This window comes from Pseudonaja textilis, chromosome 2, assembly GCF_049901715.1.
Source record: "Pseudonaja textilis isolate UNSWEBS1 chromosome 2, rPseTex1.2, whole genome shotgun sequence".
NCBI lineage: Eukaryota > Metazoa > Chordata > Lepidosauria > Squamata > Elapidae > Pseudonaja > Pseudonaja textilis.
The window spans coordinates 73,629,189-73,652,318 of record NC_141991.1 but is presented as its reverse complement, the minus strand read 5'-3'; the positions used below and the strand labels follow the sequence as shown (position 1 = coordinate 73,652,318).

General features: G+C 39.6%; 1 protein-coding gene across 2 annotated transcripts in view; it reads right to left on the bottom strand.

Moving 5' to 3' along the window:
- Positions 1-22,119, bottom strand: part of FLT4 (fms related receptor tyrosine kinase 4) — a 105,077-nt gene extending 82,958 nt beyond the window's left edge. Inside the window, exon 1 of one of the 2 annotated variants that reach the window (XM_026696589.2) lies at positions 21,664-22,119. In XM_026696589.2, coding sequence (XP_026552374.2) covers positions 21,664-21,841 — 178 coding nt within the window. In that variant the 5' untranslated portion in view covers positions 21,842-22,119. The remainder of the gene's footprint in view (positions 1-21,663) is intronic. The other variant, XM_087924299.1, reaches the window with a different exon arrangement.
- Positions 22,120-23,130: the final 1,011 nt, after the last annotated feature.

Sequence of the window (23,130 nt, the reverse complement as noted above, 5' to 3'; positions counted from 1 at the left end):
TTAATCAGTCATATTGACCATAATTTCTTTCGTCTGTTTCATGTTGAAACAAATGGCACTGCGGAAGAAATATATCTACAGATTAGAAGGATGTAGGAAGGAAAAAGAGTTCTTCCCCTTCAGAAGTAAGAAATAGCCTGCAAGTAAATCATGCAGACTTCAATTCTAAATGGTTGTCCACAATTTGTGTTTATCATAATGAATAAACCAAATAAAAACGCAGCTGGTTAAGCTTACAAAAATATTTTTATAAAGTAAGTATATGCCAGTGAGTACAACTTTTTCATACTTTAGAATTAACCTTGTCACTGAAACTTTAGGATTTCAAAAGTATACTGATCTAGTTCATATCTTTAGGGTTTGTAAATATTTGTTTAAGATTTAGTAGGTTGTGTGAATCCATTAGTGAACTATAGTTAAGCCACTCCATTCACGAAGTGATTTGCATACTAACAGTTTCACCCCTGCTTCAAATTCAAAGCAGATTACATTCAAGTATGGAATGGAAGTAGCAGCTGTATTATAAAGGAAGGAAGGACTTAAGAATCCCTTGAAACTGTAAAAATTGCAGTATAATTATGTGAAATAGAAAAGAGAATCATTGTCTAGTTTTCAGATCAGTGGCTGACAGGCAGAACCCAATGCTTATCAGAATACAACCTTCAGAGAAACTTCAGATTCTGGCCAGCCCCAGTAAGGCTACAGCTGAAATTTTAAAAAGCATTTCTATTCATCACCATTAGCAAACAAAACAGATGTTATTTCACAATTTGATCCGGGATTGGCAAAGTTACATCAAACTTGAGTATACTGAAGAGCAAGAGTTTGTTATAATAATTAAAGATTACTGCATATGGTCTGCATACTGAGGAAAGACTTTATGGTTGCATTTTTGTCCTCATTCCATTAATTTGATTTGTTGGAACTTCTGTGTAAGAAACAGGTTGACATTTGCTGCTGAGCACTGCATCTTATTCAGTGAACTATTACATGTCATTATTCCAATAGCATACAGTCTACCCTTAGTTATAAAAGGCTTAATTCAGCAGACAAAAGCTGATTTTCAAGGATGTACCCAAGGTGATGATAAACCTGTTTCATAAGTGTTCTTGCAAAAACTTTGGACCATATTTAATAAGAATGACTGATATATGATTCTTTCATATATTCATCATACATTTTTTGTATAATAGAGGATCCCTTGTAGATAAAACCAACAGTTATTTTGTACTGATCCAGGTTACTAACAGTCCACATGGATTTGCTTCAAACTATGGCATGATATAATCATGATTTGTTCAACAAATCACAATTGGCTTAATCTAGGCCACATACCAGCAAAAAAGAAGAAATCAAAGTGTGTGGAATTTGTGTAACTTGTTTCTTGTAATGCAGGGGTCCCCAACTCTTGGGCCGTAGACCTCATCTGCACATGTGGGGATCTAGGTAGCATGAAAAACTATTCCCCACCACCACAGTCCGTGGAAAAACTGGGTTTCCAGAAAATGATCCCTGGTACAAAAAAGATTGGCTGTGTGTGTGTTCTACTGTGCTCCATTTTTTACTATAAATTTTTCCTATAGGTTCTGTTCCAAGCTACACTCTTTTTCCTTATGGTAGTTGCAGAAACATCTCATTCCTTCCAGGGCTGGTATCAACCCTAGCTGCTTGACTTGAGTGCAGCTCCACGTGCTTATTCCCAACAGCTATTATAATCTATGGCCAGTCACTCAAAGACTGTCATGATTTCTCCTGCTGGCAGGATATGTCAGAGACAGAGTGACGGAAAGGCCCTGTTTCCTTGACATGCTCAGTAGAGACAAACGGGTGCACAAGCTCTTCCTGGTGTGTAGGCTTGCAAGTATTTTTAAAAGCTTTTCTTCCAGCAGGAAATCTCTTCCACCTTCCTTCCTTGCTCTCAGTATGCTTCAGCATTTTTCACATTTCCCTCCCTCTCAAATAATTTTTAGAATCGCTGATTAACAAGTTGTTCTTCCAGCAAAGTATTTACACTTTGTCCTTCTCACTCAATACTTTTCCAGTTCCCTAAAAATTAAAACTATTGATTTTTGCTCCAGAGTTAGAAGAATAACTTGAATCTAACAATAATTTGTTTAATGTTCCTCACAAACGCTTGAATTTTCCTTGACATAGTCCGTGGGGGTGCTGATGGTGTCAGTAGCTAGTATATTTTTATAGCTAATTTGCCTGTTACAGCTCCAGTTGTTTAAACAAATAAACTCTGCCTTAGAACTATGAACTTTATAAACAATCCTTCTTGTTTCACAGTATTCTGCTTGATTCTAAAACTGAATTCGCACATTAAATTAAATTGCCATTTACTCAAAGATTTGAATTTACACTGATGAGCAACGTTTTCCGGATACTATACACCAAATTGCTTTTCTGTTTCCTGTTTCACCCAATTCTGGAATGTCTGTCTCAGTCCATCTGCTCTTTACAATGATTTAAATTGGTGTAGCAGGATTATAGCTGATGTCTCAGGCAGAACCATTTGATAGCAATAGCATTTAGAATTATATACTGCTTCACAATGCTTTATAGTGTTCCCTAAGCAGTTTAGAGTCAGCCTATTGCCCCCAACAATCTGGATCCTCAATTTACCGACCTCCGAAGGATGGAAGGGTGAGTAAACTTTGAGCCAGTGAGACTCAAACTGCCGAACTGCTGGCAGTCAGCAGAATTAGCTTGCAATACTGCATTCTAACCATTGCGCCACCACGGCTCAGTGATGATAAGCCCATGGAGAATGGGTAACTCAAATTATTGTCCATACTCAGCAGAGAGAAAGGGTGAGCATGGGGGAGAAGGAGCGGTTTTGGTGATGGGAATGAAGTCCATTAAAAAAAAATCAAACAAGGGAAATGGCATTTCCTTTCTCACTTCTCCCTTTTCCCTCCTATTTGCCTCCAAGCTGATCTCTGAGCACTTCCAGATATTAGTGAATAAGTTGGCAGCCAACTCAATGTCTAGACAGCCCTTTGGGTTAGTTCCCTGTGTCAACAAGAACAGAGGTTATTGCTGACTAGTGATGTCAGCACCAGAAATGTCAGGACAAGGCCACAGTTTTTTCTTTCCTGATTCTGAGCTTGTGCGCTCTTCCATTTCTGCTTTGCAGATGTAGTAACTGGAACTACACTGCAAACCTCCCTCCTGCCAAATCACTGGTTCAATGTTTTCCAGAGTTGCCTTTTGTCCTTAACATTCACAGAGGCCATGTTTTACACTGAAGAAGAAAAGGAATAAAATAAACAACCTAGTTAATGCAAAAAGCCAGTTTGGTGTGATGGTTAAGGCATTAATCTTAATGCAGGCACATTACAAGAGACTAATGTCAATAAGGAACACAATGGAAGTGTAAGTGCATGCCGAGGAAAAGTTAAGATTTCCAAACAGGTGTGTTCTTGCACAGGGAAAAGGAAACAATCACCTTATAAATATTTTATTTATTTATTTATCAGTCATGCACAACACATAATTCTAGAAGAATAACAGGCAGTAGAATAGATATATAATGCATTAAAAGAAAATATGTCAAAAAAATCACCAAAATGGGCTTACCCAAGCAGCCTAGCCCGGCGCTCAGGGAAAAAGCCAGATATTTCATGCTATATGAAAGGATAGCAAGGTTGGGGTTCAAATATGAGTGTGGGAGAAATGCTGCTCCAGGGAGTAAGTGCCTCCACAGAGAAGACATGCTTTTCAGCTGTCCATTAGATGACATTAATACAGAGCATCTGAAGCATCCTCTTATGCTGAAAGTCATGGGATATTATTGGACTATATAGAGAACTTTTAGGTGATATACTGCAGCATTTAATTGCAGTTCTGTTTGTACATACATATTTCACAACGTATTGGCCCAAAAGAAGTGGAATCAGATTACTCAGCATTCTTTAATAGAGATGCTCACATAATTTCTTGCCATTTTCCCATCTTATTTATTTGTTGCATCCAGAAGAATGCGTTTTGAGACACGCAGCAGCCCTGAAGCAAAGAATGCAGCAATATGGAAGGTCAGATCAGCAACATCAAGACAATGGTTACATTCTGCATCTGAATGTAATATAGTGAATGTAAGTCAGACAACTTCACTACAGGCAGTCCTCGACTTACAGCTGTTCATTTAGTGACTGTTCAAAGTTACAACGGCATTGAAAAAAGTGAATTATGATCACTTTTCACACTTATGACCATCGCAGCATCTCCATGGTCATATGATCAAAATTCAGATGCCTGACAACTGACTCATATTTATGAGGCGATCACCTTTTGCAACCTTCTGACAAGCAAAGTCAATGTAGAAACCAGATTCATTTAACAACCGTATTACTAATTTAACAACTGCAGGGAGTAAGTGCCTCAGCAGAGAAGACATGCAGTGATTCAGTTAACAAATGTAGCAAGAAAAGTCATACAATGGGGCAAAACTCACTAACAAATTTCTCACTTAGCAACATTGTGTTTGTAAGTTGAGGACTCCCTATACCAGATGGCTATTTTCTACATGACTTTTAACATTACTGATTTGCACTTGAATCACACTTAATAGTGCCAAAGTAAAACTATAATAACAATATATAGATAAGCTTTAGAACTAAATTATATATTCAAAACATCACAAATGTTTTAATAAAACATTTAATATCCTAAAATCAAATACACTTACATTATTTAGTACATAGCATATATATTGTAGCATATATATTACATATAATATTTTTGTTTTGTAATATTTTATACAATATTTTGATATGTGTGCATATGTATGTGTATATTTATGTGTACAGAATGTGTTTGTGTATGTATGTGTAAGCAATATTTCATTAAACAAACTTTAGAAACATGTAACACACAGGCTGATGTCTGGCAGATTGAATCTCGCCTTTCCTAGCCCAGTGCCAGCATTCATGCTGCGTGGAAAATAGGAGAGGTGTCTAACATTCACTAACCTTATTATTAAGGGGTGTTTCTTTTGGTCTTCTGAGACATTTTATAGGAAATAGATTGCTTTTATCAACTTAAATTATATTTAATTTGGCCAAGCACTTTAAATTTTGCAGGTATTTTACATATTTTTCCAATTAAAAAATGAAATTTAACACGATATATGGCCTGCTAACCCACCAGTTCAGTTTGGATCTGTTTATATCTTACATTCACACATTTCGATTATCTGTCAATCTCAGAAACAAAGGGAGGCACTGAACTTCCCTAAATTTGGTGTAGATTAATGGAAAGCAGCCCTGTAATGCATACCCTTGAATAGTCAGATAGATATGCTCACCTAAGGGCAGTGTTGCATTTCAAATATCTGGTCCTGACTCCAGGCATCCCTGGCATATTATCAAGTATTATGAATACTGCTTTATGACTAGAGTAGAGAAAACCTTGGGGGTGGGAGCAACAGTGACTTCTGCCCTGAATATGTTTCTTTTGCTGCTATGTCCAGGATGATGAAGCCCTGTAAAGCCAAGCGCTTCCAATAGGAGTTGCCAACTTTGTGGCGCCCTCTAGGGTTTGACCCAGGGAACAGCATATGTTCCTTTCCCCTGCATTCTTTTGGCCTGTTTATATTTTTTTCTGGCCTCCCCAGGAAACTCCCTCTCATCACACCCCTCCCCAATTCACTCCAGCCTCGTTTCCTGAGTTCTCTGGGCCAGGTTTAGCCTTCATCACTGCTAGGCTATGTTTGCATTTCACTCTGTCAGCTTTCCTTTCCTCCAATGCCTTCCCCCTGTCCCCCACCCCCCCCCTCCATCCTCTCAGAGTCGCCCTGAGCCAAAGTTAGCTTGTCAGGTAGCCACACATCCGGCCTGAAGCCATCAGGTCAGCTAGAGCCACCCTCCAGATCTCCTCTTGGACTAGGACTGACAGCAGCCTTTCCGTGTCTCAGTGGTGTTAGGTATGTGCTGTTTTAACTGTTGTAGGAGGGATACCCTTCACTCACTGGAAGCATTTATTTCCTTTGGATCTGGCCTGCCAATAACTGCTAGCCAAGGAATTTGCCCACTCCTTTCCCATCCCTGTCAGTCTCTACAAGCAATCCTTTTGCCTGAGAGAAATTCAACAGGGGATGCGTTCTCCCTTGGGGCAAAGCCCTATTGGGATCTATGTCCAGTTTGGTTCAGACTAGACAGAACCAACAAAGACTTTGTTTAATAGAACAGAATAGAAAAACAGACTTGGAAGGGACCTTGGAAGTTTTCTAGTCGAACACTGTGCTCCAGCAGGAAATCCTTACACCAGGGGCATCAAACTCAAGGCCTGCCAGATGCTCAGATCTGACCCGCAGGGCCGCCTGGAAACAGTGAAGGATTGGCCTGTGGTGCCTCTGCCAGTGAAAAAGGAGCTTGGGAGGCCTCCCAGGCTCCATTTTTGGCCAAAAAGGGCGGGGGGGGGACCATCGTGGCTGAAAACAGGGCCAGGCTGCATGCACCTGCCCCAGCTCTGTTTTAGCTGGCAGAGGGCTAGCAAAACAAACTAAGAGCAAAAAAGAGTGTGTGTGTGAGAGAGAAATGTTTCCCCTTTTTCATTTGAGCATCCAAGAAGGGACAGGAAAGGAGAAAGGGGAAGAGGAAAGACAAAGAAGGAAATAGGAAAAGGAAGAAGGAAGGTAGGAAGGAAGGAGAGAGGGTCTGAGGGAAGTCCTGCCTTAGCACTTGGCCACCACAGGTGTCCCCAACACAAGCGATGTCGAGCTGGCACGCCCATCCCTACCACACCCCCTCTGGCTCCCAAGATCAAACACAACCCTGATGCGGCCCTCAATGAAATAGAATTTGACACCCCTGCCCTATACCATTTCAGGCAAATGATTGTCCAATCTCTTCTTAAAAACCTCCAGTGCTGGAGCACCCACAACTTCTGGAGTCGGATTTCTTCCCATTATACATGAGTTGCACATTATTCCCTCAGAGGTACAGGTGGTCCTTGTTTAACAACTGGTCATAAAACAACCATTTGAAGTGGCTTTTCTGTGACTGCACCTACCCTATGGAATACCCTCCCCAGTGATTTGGCAGCCCCCCCCCCCCGCCCATCCTTTTAGCCTTTTGGAAGGCCATCAAGACCTGGCTTTTCTCCCAAACACTAGGTTAGGATGAGAATATTGGGATTTGGTAGTGGGACATCCCAAGGGTATGACTGAGATTATGATTTTTTGACTTTGGGTGGTTTATGATTTTAGCATTATTGGTTTTATTGTTTTAAATTGTATTTAAGATGGGCAGTTGTACAAGTCTTTTAAATGATTGCTAGTAAATACATTTGGAAGAATAATCAGATATCACAGTAAGAAAACCTCACTGAGACAGAAACAGAATCATGCATTTAATAGCTTCTGAAATTATTACAGGTAGTCCTTGACTTACAATAGTTAACTTACTGACTGCTCAAAGTTACAACGGCACTGAAAAAAGTAACTTGTGATCATTTTTCACACCTACCACCATTGCAGCATCCCCATGGTCATGTGATCATAATTCAGATGCTTGACAACTGACTCACATTTATGATGGTTGAAGTGTTCTGGTACCAGGTGATCACTTTTCGTGACCTTCTGACAAGCAATGTCAATGGGGAAGCCAGATTCACTTAACAACCATGTTACTAATTTAACAACTGCAGGGATTCACTTAACAAATATGGCAAGAAAAGTCATAAAACGAGGTAAAATTAACTTAGCAAATGTCTCACTTAGCAACATAAATTTCAGGCTCAATTGTGGTCGTAACTCAAGGACTACCTGTATTGTATGCTTTTATGCTTTTCTCCTTCAGCCTCCAAGTTGAGGGCCCCCTTCATAGTTTTTTCCTCTTGGATAAAATAGCAGAAACAGTACAATAGTTTCCTAATGTTAAAAAGGATAGCAGATGATCTAATAGAGATATCTTGGGTATCAAATAACTCACCAAAAATTTGTACCCATAACAAATCTCCCCCACTGTGCTTAAAAATATGTTAGCTAACATGCTACATGTGACTATTTTTGTAGTCTTACCAATCAACTGTAAGCTAAAAAGAAATATCAATAAACATTTGTCAAACTGTTCCCAGAAAATCATCAATCTTCTATCCACTTTTTTTTTAAAGGACGAATCAACAGATTGTTATTTTCCTCTCCAGAACTATTAAGAAGATCATTCAAACTCTAGCAATACTAAAAAAAAATACAGCACAATAACAAGAAAATATTTATATATACTAATTGTTTCCATTTTCTGATAGCACTTACTATTAAATATCTAGCATTTAATAGTTGAGTAAGCTTGACACAATTCAAAAATCACATGAACTAGTTTTGTATATATGTTTACATTATGGCAAAGGTACAATGCATAAAATATGAATGTGTCCAGACATTTCAATACTGTAGTGAATTTTGATGAACAAGACAGCATATTATAACAAGAAAAACCTGCATGTTTCCTTATTTGAAAGTTTCTAAATAACTTTTTCTAAGCATATAGCTGTACATGTTGCACCATTTAATTTTAAAAAATCCTCTTGGGTCATTGTATAGATTTTATTTACAATGAGGTAAGGACAAGAAAAAGTCTGATTTATTGAATGAGCCACATTAATTGAGTTCACCAGCATGCTAAATCAAAGCATACTGTTTATAAACTAAAGTCCTTGGATTCACGAACCCAAATCACATTTTGACTTAGAGTAAAATATGAACCCATTCATTAAAAAAAGCATGTAATGAGGCTATTCCCATATCTATGAGATTATGGAAGGGTGAAAACAGACAAAATAGCAAGAATAAAAAATGCAGTTGGAGAAAGTAACAATTTCTAAATTTTCAGAACGGCACAAAGTAACACAATTATTTTCTCCTCTGAATGAAGTTTGCTACATCTTGGGTCAACCCAAACAAAATGACTGAAAAATAATTAAATAGAATACACCTTGCAAGAGTTTGAGTTGGATTGCTAGGTACAACTCACCACTCTGAACAGGTGGCTGTAAGCCAGCCCAGAAGGATCCACAAAGAGTAGTCAAAAAAGTGAATATTATGGCCACAATTGTGATAGTGATTTTTTTTTATTCCCCCTTGTAGACACCCTTGGACCAGCCATTCCTTAATTTAACAAGCTAATAAATAAATAAATAAAAATCCCTTTCTTCCAGATTGGTTGGACAAAATTCATATTCCATTTTGTGTTTCAAACAACATTTCTGTTCTCATTCCTTTTGGTAATTCTTTCTTCATCTATATATTTATTTCCAAGTACAAAATAAAAATTCACTTGATTCAAGTTTGACTCCCAACAATGACACGAACATATTCTCAAGTTTGTTTGTTTTTTAGTGACAATATGGAAGGGGATCACCACTGCCTTCTTTAAGAATGTTTTTTTCAGTCTCCCATTCTAGCCAACAATCCTGGCATTTGATGGAAATTTTCCAATTCACGAATTAACCAAGTATAACTCAATTGAAGCTCACAGGCTGAAAAACCTCAGCTCAAGATAAGAGCTGCATAAGACACATTCGCAAACGATTGATTTTTTTATATATGGAACTTTGTTATACCGTATTGCCGTATTGTAGAAATAAGTAGCAAAGATAGGCCTGGATGGCATAAAAAGCAGATGAGGAATATGTAAAGAACCAAATATATACTAAAAATCTGTGATGTTGGTTTGATGTAAATGAGAAGTTAAGGCTGCTGCAGTGTCTCCTTATCTAGCTGAAAGTAAGTCCTATGAACTCAGTTAAGCTTTCTTTCAGTAGACCCAGCTAGCATTGCACATTGTCAGGCAGCTGTAACAGACCACAGATGCAGAAATTACATTGTTCCACAAGGTGTGCTTCTAGTATATAAGGCTTGGCAATTGCACAATGACACCAGCACACTTGTCATCATTTATCTTCCATTGCTTTCCCACATGGATGTTTAGTGAAAGCGTTGAGAACGGGGGGGTCTTGCATATTCCATAAATCACACAGAGCTTGGCAGTCTACATATCTTTGTTTTGCAATAGTTTTCCCAAACCTTCTAGCCTCCAGAGAGTACCAAGTCAAAAAACACATCTGGAGAATACCAGGGCAGAGAAAGCTATTCTGTATCTTTTGGATTATCCAGGTTCCTCCTGATTTTCCCCTTAAGCAAAGAAAAGTGTAATTTCTATAAAATTTCCGATGTGCCAAATGTTTTTGCAAAGGCCAAGCAATTCTGCAGTAGGCCTTTGAAGTAATTCTTGGAATTTTTATTCCCAGTTTTAATCAGACAATATTCCCTAGGAAGTCATCGAATAGAGAAAAATGAATTTAGTAGTTAGCCCAGTAATAAAACTTCCTTCCTTCCTTCTGAGGCACACTTTATAGGACCCTGCTCTTTTTCTTTATGTCTACATCTCCGGAGACCACGGCTATCAGCTATTCTAGTAGTACAGCCACCATCTGCTAGATTGTCTTTATTCCTTCCTGCAGATGCTAAATGCTACAGTGGAAATGCGGAAAGCTTTCAACTATGAGCAAGGAAAACAGATTAGACATAGGGCTGAAATAAAAGAGAAAGGGCACCGAACAGGCAGGAGTATCTTTCAAGGTGCATGGGCTGACTTAACAAACATTTATCTTCACATTTCCTTTTGGAGGTTATTTGCAGCAGCCTCCCCCCACCCCAAAAAATAGTCTGGGACATTATTAAACAATCAGGATGTAAATACAGGGTAACTCAGCAAAATCTGCTAGTGACATAAGCCAGGAGCATTTTTAGGGACAAATCAGTGGCCCAAAATGCTTATCTTTCCACAGAATTTCTCCCTGGATTCATGCTTCAGTCACTTTGGGGGCTAATTTGACATTAAAATACCAGCAAAGGCAACCTATTAATAATGGCTGAGAACGTTAGAAGGAAATGGGAGGATGATTTAAAAAAAAAAACCAAAACCCTGGCACTCTTACCAGACAGTATCCCATTTGAAAACTCCCCGGCCCCAGCATTGAAGCCAAAATATGATGCTAACGTACAATAGTTCTCTGGCTAAGAACTTGACAGGCAGAAATTAATGCTGCTTTATACTACAACATCTCAGTGACTCCTGAAGGTTTACAATATCCTCTAAAATATCAATGGCAAAGGAAAGTATATCAATACAACCACTAAAGATGTTATCACAGTTAATTCCAATGGCCCTACTATTACTGTTAATAAATTTCTGAAATCAATCTTGCCTTGTCGCTTTCAAGAGACCCCAAAACCATCGTGGAAAAACAACAGCCTGCAATTCTGCTGGCTGAAAATATTTGCATGACTCATTTAGTTGTGCCATGAAATTGGGGGTTAATATTGTTTAGGTCAGTGGTGGGGAATAAGTGTGCTATGTATTTGGTTTGCTTTTCTTAATTTGTTTCGATTTATTTAACTATTTCTTGAGAACTCTGGTTTTTACTTATTAGTCACCGTGTCAAACCATTCATGACATGTCAACCTTTACTTCAGATTTTTGCAATTTGAAGCCCTATTGGGCTGCAATGACCAGATTCCCCATTCAGAATGGATATCCTGGATAAACTTAAGATATACTGAGTGCACAAATGGGTTGCGTTAGCACAACTGGATTAGTTGCTACTGGATTAAAGCCATTTTCTGGGTTTTCAAAACACAGTATACTGAAACAGCGTGGCCAAACAGGTTCGGATCACCCCATATACTGAAGATAAAAAAACTAGCCAATTTTACCATTAACCAAGCTTAGCAACCAAACATGCATTTATTTAGTTGACCTATTATAAAATGTATTATGTGATTAAAGTCATAATGCCTGACCTGTCTGTAGAATCTGTGAAGCATGCTGCTCCATAAGTAAACTCCAAATTAACCCATGCACATTGGATACACTTACTTAAAATATTTTTGTTTCTTCTCATATGCATTTATAAATCACTGTGGGTCTTTGCAAACAGATTCATGCTGAACATGTTACAAAGTTTTGTTTTTTTTTAAAAAAAGCTGTTTGGATATAGAATTCTTCCTGACTTCCAGCCAAAAAAACCCTCCGTCACTAGATACCATGCCATTGTTAACTGCCAGCTTACTAACATAAGTCAGTGGAAAACTTTGCCAGATCTGGACACCTGCCAAGAAACTATGTTTCAGGACTCTCCTCTTCTCTCCCCTATGAGCCCCTTCCTGCACCAGCTGACTCAGACACCTACATCAGAGCTTCCCTGGAGTACGTCATCAGCTCACAGCCTTGATGGCTTTCCAACAAGGAGACAAAATGAGTCACATACAAACCAAAGCCCTCAAATGCACATGCCATCTCCAGTGAAAAATGCTATTTAATAAATGGTTTACTTGAGCTCTGCCTAAATGAGAAAACGGGGAAGATAAGCCAGTCATGTGGCTCTTCTGTCCTATCCTACTATAATGAAAACTAACCCTTTGCCTGCCATAATACCTTACAGCACCCATCAAAAGGGCTGTTATCAGGCTAGGACAGTTTCCGCCACTAGATTTCTCCTGCCTATCAGGAAAGCTAAATAAGGAACGTAGTTCAAGCGGCTGCAGGAAGAGGGGAAATGCAGGATATCCGGCCCAGCTGCCAATTTTTCCTTTCCCATGAACCACTGCCGACCTTTACCACCAAAGGCTCAGACATCATACCTGGCATCACAGCTAAGTTTCTTTATTTAACTCTTTGGAGGCTACCTATTAAAGAAAATAACCTGTAGGGGTGAGGCCTCGTTATATGAAATATACAGTAGTGCACACCTCTTTGTGCCGCTCTGCCTTGGGAGAGAACTATACTACACTCAAAAATTTCGAGTAGCTTACAATCTTGCCATGAGTAAACAGTTAAAAAAAAACAGTCAAATAAACATTACACAGAAATATTCCACACTGAGCAGCTTAAAAACCCATATATTATATTTCAACACAAGAGGAATCTCTCTCATTTCATTTCCCTCTCAAATGCCTGTTGAGATGTGGCAGATTCTGACTGTTTGCCTAAATCCTGTTAATATTGGGACAGATAAGTTAGCAAACAAGGGTAGAGGGCCCCTTTAAGATGGGTAGGAATTCTACTGGGATCAGAAGAGAAATTTATAACAAAAATGCACAATTATTTGTTAAGATTCGATAGGGAAGAAGAAATAGTTAAAGGGACTATGATAGCCTGGGCAAGGAATTTTGGGTATAATATTCAACTAGAAGAATGGGAAAAATTTTGGACAAAAAACTACCAATTAACAATGTCTGCTGCCTACAAGGAAAACCTCTATAAAATGTTTTATCACTGGCATTTATCACTGGCAAGACTGGCAAAGATATATCCAAATATGAGTCCAGAATGCTGGAAGTGCAAATATGGTACTTTTTCATATGTGGTGGTCATGCCCCAAAACAAGGAAATACTGGATTAAAAATAAGAAATTGGTTACAGGAAATTATAGGTATTCAAATTGAGCTTAAAGCTGAAATGTTTTTATTAGGAATAATTAGAGGAGAATTCAGTAAAAAACCCAAATACATTATACTGCATATAGTGACAGTGGCCAGAATTGCCTTTGTACAAAGTTGGAAATTGGACAATACCCCTTGCGATGGTATGGTAATAGAGAAAGTGTTGGACTGTGCAGAAATGGTTAAACTTACTTTGGAACTGCAAGATAGAGAGGAACTAGAATATTTTATGATCTGGGATAAGTGGTATAGCTGGTTAGATAGTAGAAATAAGAATTAAAAATATATAAAAGTATATATGTAGATATATGTGAAATTGTCAATGTCGCAGAGTTCTAAAGAATGTACAAGAGATTTATAATTGTGGAAAAGTACAATAAAAAGAAGATTGGTAGGAATATTTGGAATCACGTTACAAAATGGCTACTGGTACTCATTCAGTAACTGAAGAGAAAGGGGAAATATAAATTGTTACAAAGCATTGCTTTACACCGTTTTACCTACTACCCCTATATCATAGATCCTGGAAAATAACCCTACTATCCTTGCTTGGTTTAATAATAGCAATAGCACTTAGATTTATATACTGCTTCACAGTGCTTTATAGCCCTCTGAGCAATTTCCAGAGTCAGCATATTGCCCTCAACTGTCTGGCTCCTCATTTTACCAACCTCGGAAGGATGGAAGGCTGAGTCAACCTTCAGCCAGTGAGACTCAAACTGCCAACCTGCTGGCAATCAGCAGAAGTAGCCTGCAGTAAGCAATATATAACATCTATCATTTAGTATCAACTGCCAACCATAAGGGAACCAGTGGTGAAGAAATATGCCATGGACAAGCACTTGACAGAGTAGCAATGAAGGCTTTGGAAAAGACATTCAGATGTCAGGAGGTGCCTATATCTACAAAGATCGGAATCATGTTGGCAATTGTTTTCCTGGTGATATTCTCTGCAGTGAAAGTTGGAAAAGTTGAAAGAATATTGATGCCAAATTTTCATTGTATTTATCAGTATATCATAATACATTACCTAGGCTTATATGTCACTCCAGTCATGTCTCTCAGCATCTTACATATGCTCATTCCTTGAACAATGGACTGCAAATGCCCACTTTTTTTAAAAAATAAGAAAGCTTGTGAAGCACATTATACATTATTGTTGAGCTTTTCAAACTTGGCAACTCTTAAGATATGGACTTCAACTTCCAGAATTTCCCTTGGGAGGTAATAGCTTCGGTTTGAAGCTACATATATTATACATAACCTCATATATGCGAATATTGAATGGCTCCAAAACTTTCATCCAGCAGCCCATTGTTTCATCAGCCAAAGACCATTTTTATCCGAGGTGGAGCCAGAGTTAATAATGGAGGTGAATGGCTATCTTGAATTAAATGATGAAGCACTTAAGAAAGTAAACCTTTCTTAAAAATCGTATTGCTGCTTGAAAGAGTAAACACTCTTTCAAGCAGCAATACAATTTTGACCTCCTGGAAAATATAATCACAGGACTAACTTGAATGTCCTCCTTATTGGCACGAAATATGAAACAAAGTTCAAAGACATCCACAGACCATAATAATTCTGGGAGCAGCTGCAGAGGCTCTTCAACGCCACAAAGGAGAAATTAGGACTGTATCACAATCCATTGGAATGCCTAGCACCAAGTCACCGGCTACAGCCGGGAAGAACTTCTATGGAGCACATTATGTTAAGTGCTCCAAGTACTAAAGCAGGTGCCATAGCACGTGGGGATCTATCAAGGAAGAGGGAGGCAGCTATACATTCCATATGCCTCTGCATCATATCACTATGATCCAGTATGTCTGCTGCAAGGATTTGTCTGCCTCCCTCAACTACATTCTTAGAAGTGGCGGATTTGGATTTTACTTGGCTCATTGCCAAAGGATACTTTTAGATGTTTTCTCATTAAAAATGGAGATCTGATCCGTAAAACTGGGCAAGTCAATCAAGGGTTCACCAGAAAAATTAGTGTACCTTTAATCATGTGGCTAGATTGGCTAGTAGGAAAATGAATTCAAGTGATGACTGCAGATCGCATTATTTAAATATTAGGTATCAACAGACTTTGCCAGATTGTTCAAATTAAAGAGCCATTTTAGAATAGATATTGCTAAGCGGATTGTTGGAAAAAAAGAGCAAGGAATCTTTTGAAATTACAAAACTCAGGATTATTTTTTTTTATAGAATGTGTACAAATTAATATTTTTTATACTTCTCCGGAGTGTTCGTGGTGAGGTATGCTGTTTGAATTCTTTCCCAATATACAGTTTAATTTCACAATAAAATGAGGCAAATTAGAATGCTTTGGCAGATAACTGAACAAGGCTACCCAACAAACTTCATAAATTGAAAACAGATTGGAAACTGAGCCTTCCTAATCCAGGATAATAGCAATAACACTTATATACCGCTTCACAATGCTTCACAGTCCTCTCTAAGTGGTTTACAGAGACAGCAGATTGCCCCCCAACAATCTGGGCCCTCGTTTTACGGATCTTGGAAGGATGGAAGGCTGAGTCAATCCTAAACTGGTGGGAATCTAATGGTAGTTGGCAGTCAGCAGAAGTAGCCTGCAGTATTGCATTCAAACCACTGTACCACCATGGCTACAACTTTAATCTTTCCCTCCCTCTCTTTCTCTCTCCTTTTTTTCCCACAGAACCCAAGGTGACCAATATGAGGAATTCAATTATTTCATCCCAACAATTCTGTGGAGTTCACAGACATCAACAAGAACCAACTAAACTAGCTCCCCAGTGAGATCCCTGGAGAAATGGAAGTGAATTTGTATCTCTCTGATCTGAGTCTGTTTACCTTAACTACTGCAGAGTTATATTTGGGCTGTAGTCTAAGAAGTTACCTGGCTCCGAATATGTACCTCTAGTCTAGTCCCCCATTTTACAGCCAGAGTTTTGGAAGAAAAATCAATCTTCATCATTCTTCAAAGTAATGTACAGATCAGGCAAAAATAAAAACACCGGAGCACTACAATGCACTTTGCCTTTCACAGAAGCCAACCTAACCAACAAGAGTATGTAACTTATTGTCATTAACCAGAAATGGTGCTGCCACAGATTCGTTTTGATTAGTGATAGGTAAGTCACAACCTTGCTTGAAAGGAAGTGAGAGTGCTGCAAGAGGAATGGCAGTGAAACGTCCATTTTTGCTAACTGGTTTGGTTGGCTCAGTATTGGAATATTTAGGAATCCATTACTGTAGCAATAAGCATAGTCGATTGAATACATTTGACAGGCCTTTTTGACTTCACAGTCAATGATGGTACAGTCAATGGCATCACTGTGACTCCTTTCATTTACTCAGGTGTCTTTTGGACTGAATCCCACCAAAAAAGTCAAATTTATTTCCAAGCACACATGCATTGGACAGTACTGTAAAACTCTTGCTCATAATTTTGCTGCTTTAAAATATTTGTGACAACTGGAATGGAATCTTCAGAAATAAAACCTGTATATGCTACAAATTGCAGTGAAGGCTGAATATAGTAAGATAACAGATGAGCCCGATGCCAACATTTTTAACAATAACCGGTGAACAATTGTATTGTACAAGATAGTTTGATTCTATGCAGACTTGCCTGAAATTATATTTGATTCAAATCCTATCATATGGAAGGATTTAAGAATGAATTGTCAATTGCAGCTTTTCAACGAATATATAGCGTCTAGAAAAGATGCATTATATCACCATCTAACTTCATTCTTCTTACACTGCCCTAGACCAATAACATCACAGCCAGTACTAGAATTTAAGCCATCCATAAAAACAATTGAAAAATAGGCACAGGCCACAAATTGATAGCTAAAACGAATCTCAGTTCAAATTCCAGAAATGTATTACAAATGAGCAGGGAAAACGACTTTTAAATTGTGCAAAATATGATGCAGTGATTTTTAAAAAACTCATATTTTTAAAGAGAATTTCATCAGTGAAATACTTTTTAAATCACCACCGCATGGGTCTTTACCACAGGCAGGACTTAGATTAGGACATGACTTTCTTACATTTTTGGGGAGCTGCAAAGCTAGGCTAATGCAGGAAAATACATACAGAACCGGCTAAAGTTGAATATAACCATACCTTATCCTTACAATAACCATTTTTATGAATCAAAGAAGTTTCTTGCACTGCACACAGTCTCATTAAAAAGCCTACCCATTGCATCTCACCAACAATTAGCTTTACTGTATGTACTCTCATCAAACTGATCATTGCTCCCAGTTTCAGCTGGGTACCTGCAAATCATCTATTATTCAGCTGGAATGCAAAGATAGATCATAAGGTATTATCAGACATTATGTTCAAATCCCTATAATATTTTCAAGAAGTTTCATATGAGCATTAACATGCAGAGACCGAGAGAACCTGGTAGAATCCATAACCAAGAAACCGTGGGGGAAAGCAGAAGTCTTTGGCAGCAAACCTGAAGGCAGAAACCTAATTATTTCACCAAATCCCCCAATTCCCACAAAATCGTTCTTCCAAGAAATTCTGCTCAATGCTGTCTAGTAGCTAAGGGAAAGATTCCCTTAGCAATCCCTCAGTCCCTGTCCCAACAGAAGTAATCGATAACAAAGTTGTTTTAATACACTAAAGCTGAAGCCTGATTTAAATGAGCTAGATAAATGATATTTATCTAAGTTTCATTTATTCATTCTGCAACCTTTTTTGACCACCCATTTACAAGAAGGAATTCTGAGAGTAAAACAAGAGTAAAACAATATTTTTTAAAAAACTAATTCAAACAAATAAAAATAAAATTGAGGTCACGCACAATAAACCTTACATCCATCAACCAACCACATTAGATCTTCCCTGCTTTCTTGAAGGCCAACAGGCTTGAGGTCATTCGTATCTCTGGGAGAACCTGTTCCACCAGAGTCACCATTACAGAAAAAAACATATTTCTTTTATTACTTATGAAATAGGCTATATGGAGAGCAACTTGGTTTATACTGTACATTGTATTAAACCTTAGGGTCATTTAGATGCTTTTGGCTTAGGGTGTTATGAGAACCCAACGGGTATATAATATACATAATGTACATAATGTACAGTTAAGTCCATTCTCAAATACATGATAGTTTTGTTTAAAAGTATTTTCTATGTAAGCAGCCAAAGCTTTTTTTTTTATTTTTACAATTTAACTCTGGGTGCATAACTTCTATCAGCTCAAGGGCCACATTAGGCTTTGTGTGTCCTGTTGAAAATAGCATTTCAAAAGACAGCATGGCCTGGATCCTTTGGGGAATGGTTTTGAAAATTTTAATGGATGAAACTGGAGCCTTAAATATCTGCAGAAAGTCCTACTTTGCCCCTTAAAACCTCTCCAAACTTGTAAAAATTTAGTAATAGACAAAAGTACATTTTCTTTTGGCCTGCTCTCTTTGGATGAAGAGGCCTTGAATCTTGCACGCCTGTTCTAACACCAGTACCTCGATGCCTCATTAGTAAATTATTTTATTTGAATATGACAGCATGCACTCTGCACGCAAGAGTGATGTCATTCTTGCTGTATATCACCTGCCAATATCTCAGAAATGTTGGCAAAGTCATCTAGATTCAGTCTTGGTTGTAACATTAATTAAAATGCATTTTAATATTGTAGCTTGATCACTCCAATCCAGTGTATAATATCCATGGTATATGCATCAAGCTAGTATTAAAAAGGCAGCAGTATCTTCAGTTAATACACCCTGGATTAAATTCCCATATGGCAGTGATCATAATATAGTATCATTGTGCTGCATTCCATAGACGTTTCAACTATTGCTCATTTAAGGATCCTGTTTTATATCACTTTTTTGATACAATAGCCATAAATAATACGCTACAATCATGATGCTTCTAGAGCTGAGGCTATCAAAAATGATCTTACGCTGCAAAAATTGATCTTACCACATATAAAGCTTCCTGCAGCAAGATTTTTCTGTGGTTTCTCTAGCTCTTTATGGCCTCTCAGCTGAACTCTAGCAAATCATGTATCAGTCTGCTACAAAAGCATTTTCTCCATGTCAGCAAATGCAGCCTACAGATTTTTTTTTGTTTATTCCTGCGCAGACAAGCTATTCACTTTCAGGCTTGCCTGGCACTTTACAGGGCTCGATCCAGAGTATGTTTATTCAGACCCAAACACCATTTTGCTTTATTGATAAATGCTAAAATCGCCAGAAACATGATAGGCATAAAGTGTCCCAACACGCACCTGAAACAGCTGTTTCCATGCGCACCTACTTTCGTCCAGTTTTAAAATTAGTCAGAAAGTATAGATATAAAAGTGAACTCTTTAGGAAATTGGCCTGAAATTTTATTTTTCCACAATATATTTCTAATTTAGAGAATTCTACAGCCTATCACTGATTACTAAAGCCCAGATATATTACCAGTCACTGAACTTGGGAATGTTTTGAGTCCCATCCCCTAAGGAGGTACTTCTGGTGGGACTCAGAAGAAGGGCCTTCTCCATGGTGGCTCCCTTCCTTTAGAACATCACCAACAGGCCTAGAGGATACAGAGTGGGATGGAGCCCATCAAATGGCTTTTTTGACTAATTGCTGTGATGGGAGGGGTGGTGGTTATTTTGTTGTTATTGTTGTATATTGGGTTTTTATTTTTTTTGTAAGCTGCCCAGAATTACTGAGAGTGTGTAAGAGGCCATATAAATGTTCTAAATAAATAAACAAACTTGGGAGAGCCAAGTTGTATCAGAGGCTTCTACAACGAAGTATGAAGAATGTGGGAGCAGCTGATCCTACATGGAGTATCTTTTATGTTTTATGGTCATTCGTGGTTTTATTTTATTGGAAATGGCCTATAACCCATAATGACACATGACATATACATAATAAATAAGAGCAAAACCTCATCTAGTCCCTTGAGAAAGGAAATATGAATGGATCCCTTCCCTGTAAAACCTTTTCAATCCCAAACAAATTCATTTGGAAAGCCCGCTGAATTAAATTAGAACAGCAGCAATCATAAGCATCAGGCTGTACTTAAAAAAACACATTACAGATAGTCCTCAACCTATGACCACAATGGAGCCCGAAATGTATGTTGTTAAGTGAATCTGCTCCATTTTACGACCTTTCTCCCTACAGTTGTTAAGTGAACCACTGCAGTTCTTAAATTAGTAACACAGCTGTTAAACGTATCTGATTTCCCCATTGGCTTTGCTTGTCAGAAGGTCACAAAAGATGGATGACATGACCCTGGGACACTCTGTCATAAATGTGAGTCAATCATTTCAAATGTAAATCACGTGACCATAGGGATGCTGCAAAGGTCGTAAGTGTGAAAAAATGGTCATAAGTCATTTTTTGGGGGGTGCCGTTGTAACTTTGAACGGTCACTAAAGGAACTGTTGTAAATTGAGGACTAACTGTACATAAACCCAGGGACAAGATAACTTAGAACAGGTTCTCAGCAGAAGAGATTTCCTAAAGAACCCAGCACCTGTTCTTCTTATCATGCATTGACAAAGCAAATAATCCTTATTAGCAATAGTTATAAGGAGGCGTCCTTTCTAAATCACTTTTTCTAGGGAATGGGGGGCGGGGGGGGGGGCGAGGGAATTAACACCTGAGAGTGCCCTCTGCCGGTGCATAGTTGTTCAACTTCGTCGAGGAAAAAACAGAAAAAAAAGATACGCGCGCTGGAAGAAGCTAAATTAGCAGGCAGATGCTGCGCCCGGAACGGAGGAAAGCAACAGCAAGAGGAACGGAGCATGGAAGGCAGTAAAGATCACGAAGTGGGGTTTGGGATCCAAAATTGAGCGGGATATCCCGTGTAAAATGACAGCCGGGTGCGGCAGGTAGAGAGAGAGAGAGAGAGAGAGAAAGCATTGACGCGGGACGATAGGAACAAATGCTGCAAAGGACGAGAAAAGGCAGGAAAAGAGGCAACGTTGGGCGCCCAGAGAAGGCTAAAGGGGAACTGTCGGGGACGCGTGTGCCGCTGCCTTGCCGGATTCGGATAGGGTTGACTGGATGACAGTAGACCGTCTCCCCCCCACCCCACTGACCCCCGCACACACCGGTCCTTCCATCCGACTTCAGCCTCCCGCGCATGCTGCCCTCCCCCCCCCCGGGGACATCCACCCCGGTCTCCGTTCCTTCCCGCCACTTGCGGCGCAAGCGTGCGCTCCGTCGATGGTGCGCTTTGCCCTGCCTCACCTGCTTCCGAGACGACGCCGATCCAGAGGCAGAGGCAGAGCGCGCTCAGTCTCTCCATTCGCGGCGCCGGGGCGACAGCCCGTCGGGGAAGGAAGGCGGCGGGGCGAGACGGACCCATCTTTTTTCGCTGCTGCTGGAAGGAGCGGCCGGTTTTCGCCCGGCGCAAACGCCGCTCCATCCGCCCCCAAGCAGAGCGGACGGGCCGTCGGAGGAGGGTGGGGGGTGGAACGGCTCGGCTCCGCTTCCCTTTCCTTTTCCTCCCCTTTGCTGTCGCTGCCAGAGAGTCCTCCTGCCTGGGCGGCTCAGCCAACTGAGGAATTCGGCCAATGGCTCTGTCCCGGGAAGGTGCTGAGCTGGGTGTGAGGAGCGAGCAAAAGTGGAAGGAGAAGGGAAGGGAAGCGAGCAAAAAGAAGAAGAAAGAAAAAAAAAGCGGGAAGGGCGCCGGAGCTGTTAATCGACGGCTGCGGGAGGTCGAGTGGGCCAAGAGCAGAAAGTGCGAGGCCGGGTGGAGGCGGCCACAGATGACGGGGTGGGGCTTGCTGAGCGGAGCCGAGCTCGGGACAGAATGGGCTGAGAGAGAAAAAAAAAGGCGGCGGCGGCGGGTGTGTGTGAGGATGCTTCGAAGGGAGCTGACAGAGTGGCGCGGGATGTTGAGGGAGAGGAAACGAATCGCGTCGGGAGGAAAGGGGAATCGGGGTTCTAGCGGAAGGCGGAGGTAACGAAGTGACTAGTGGGGAAGAAAGCAGATAGGTGGGACGGAGTAAATAGGTGCACGAAACACGCCGACCCAAAAGAGCCGAAGCGAAGGGCATATGAGAGAGTTCCCCACCAGACCTGCTGATCCCCGAGACCGCTAAAATAAACCTCAGAAAAAGGCATCTTAGGATCAAAGATTGAAGTCCACAAACCGAGGTTTTTCCTGACCCGAACGTTGTTGAATTAAAAACGGCTCTAGTGATGCTAAAACATTCGAAAGGGATGAATAACGACCACAAGCATAAAACCACAAGTCTCTCGTTATGTATGTATAAGTGGAAAGGAGAGAGCCATTCGTTGCATAATAATAAAAAAATAAAACGATTTTTTTTTTGCTCTGTTCATTTGCTCTTTGTAACCAGGTAATTGGGAGACTGGTATGGGTTGATCTCGAGCTGAATCTCTCAGAACCTTTTTGGCTCACTCTATAACATTGTCCAGCAAGTCATAAACATGAAAGTTGGAACTGATCATTTAAGCTTCTTGAAGGAAGGGGAGAGAAATTCATTGCAATAGCAATATATCACAACTACTTTGCTATGCATTCCTGTATTTGTCAATTTGACAAGATTGACTTGGAAATTGTATCAGACCATGCTGGTATGCATTTTATATTAATAAGCACATTCACATTCATTGCCAATGACCTATGGTTAACTAGAACTGTGGGATTGTGCGTGCTCTCCCAATATATTCAAAACTTTGGAATAA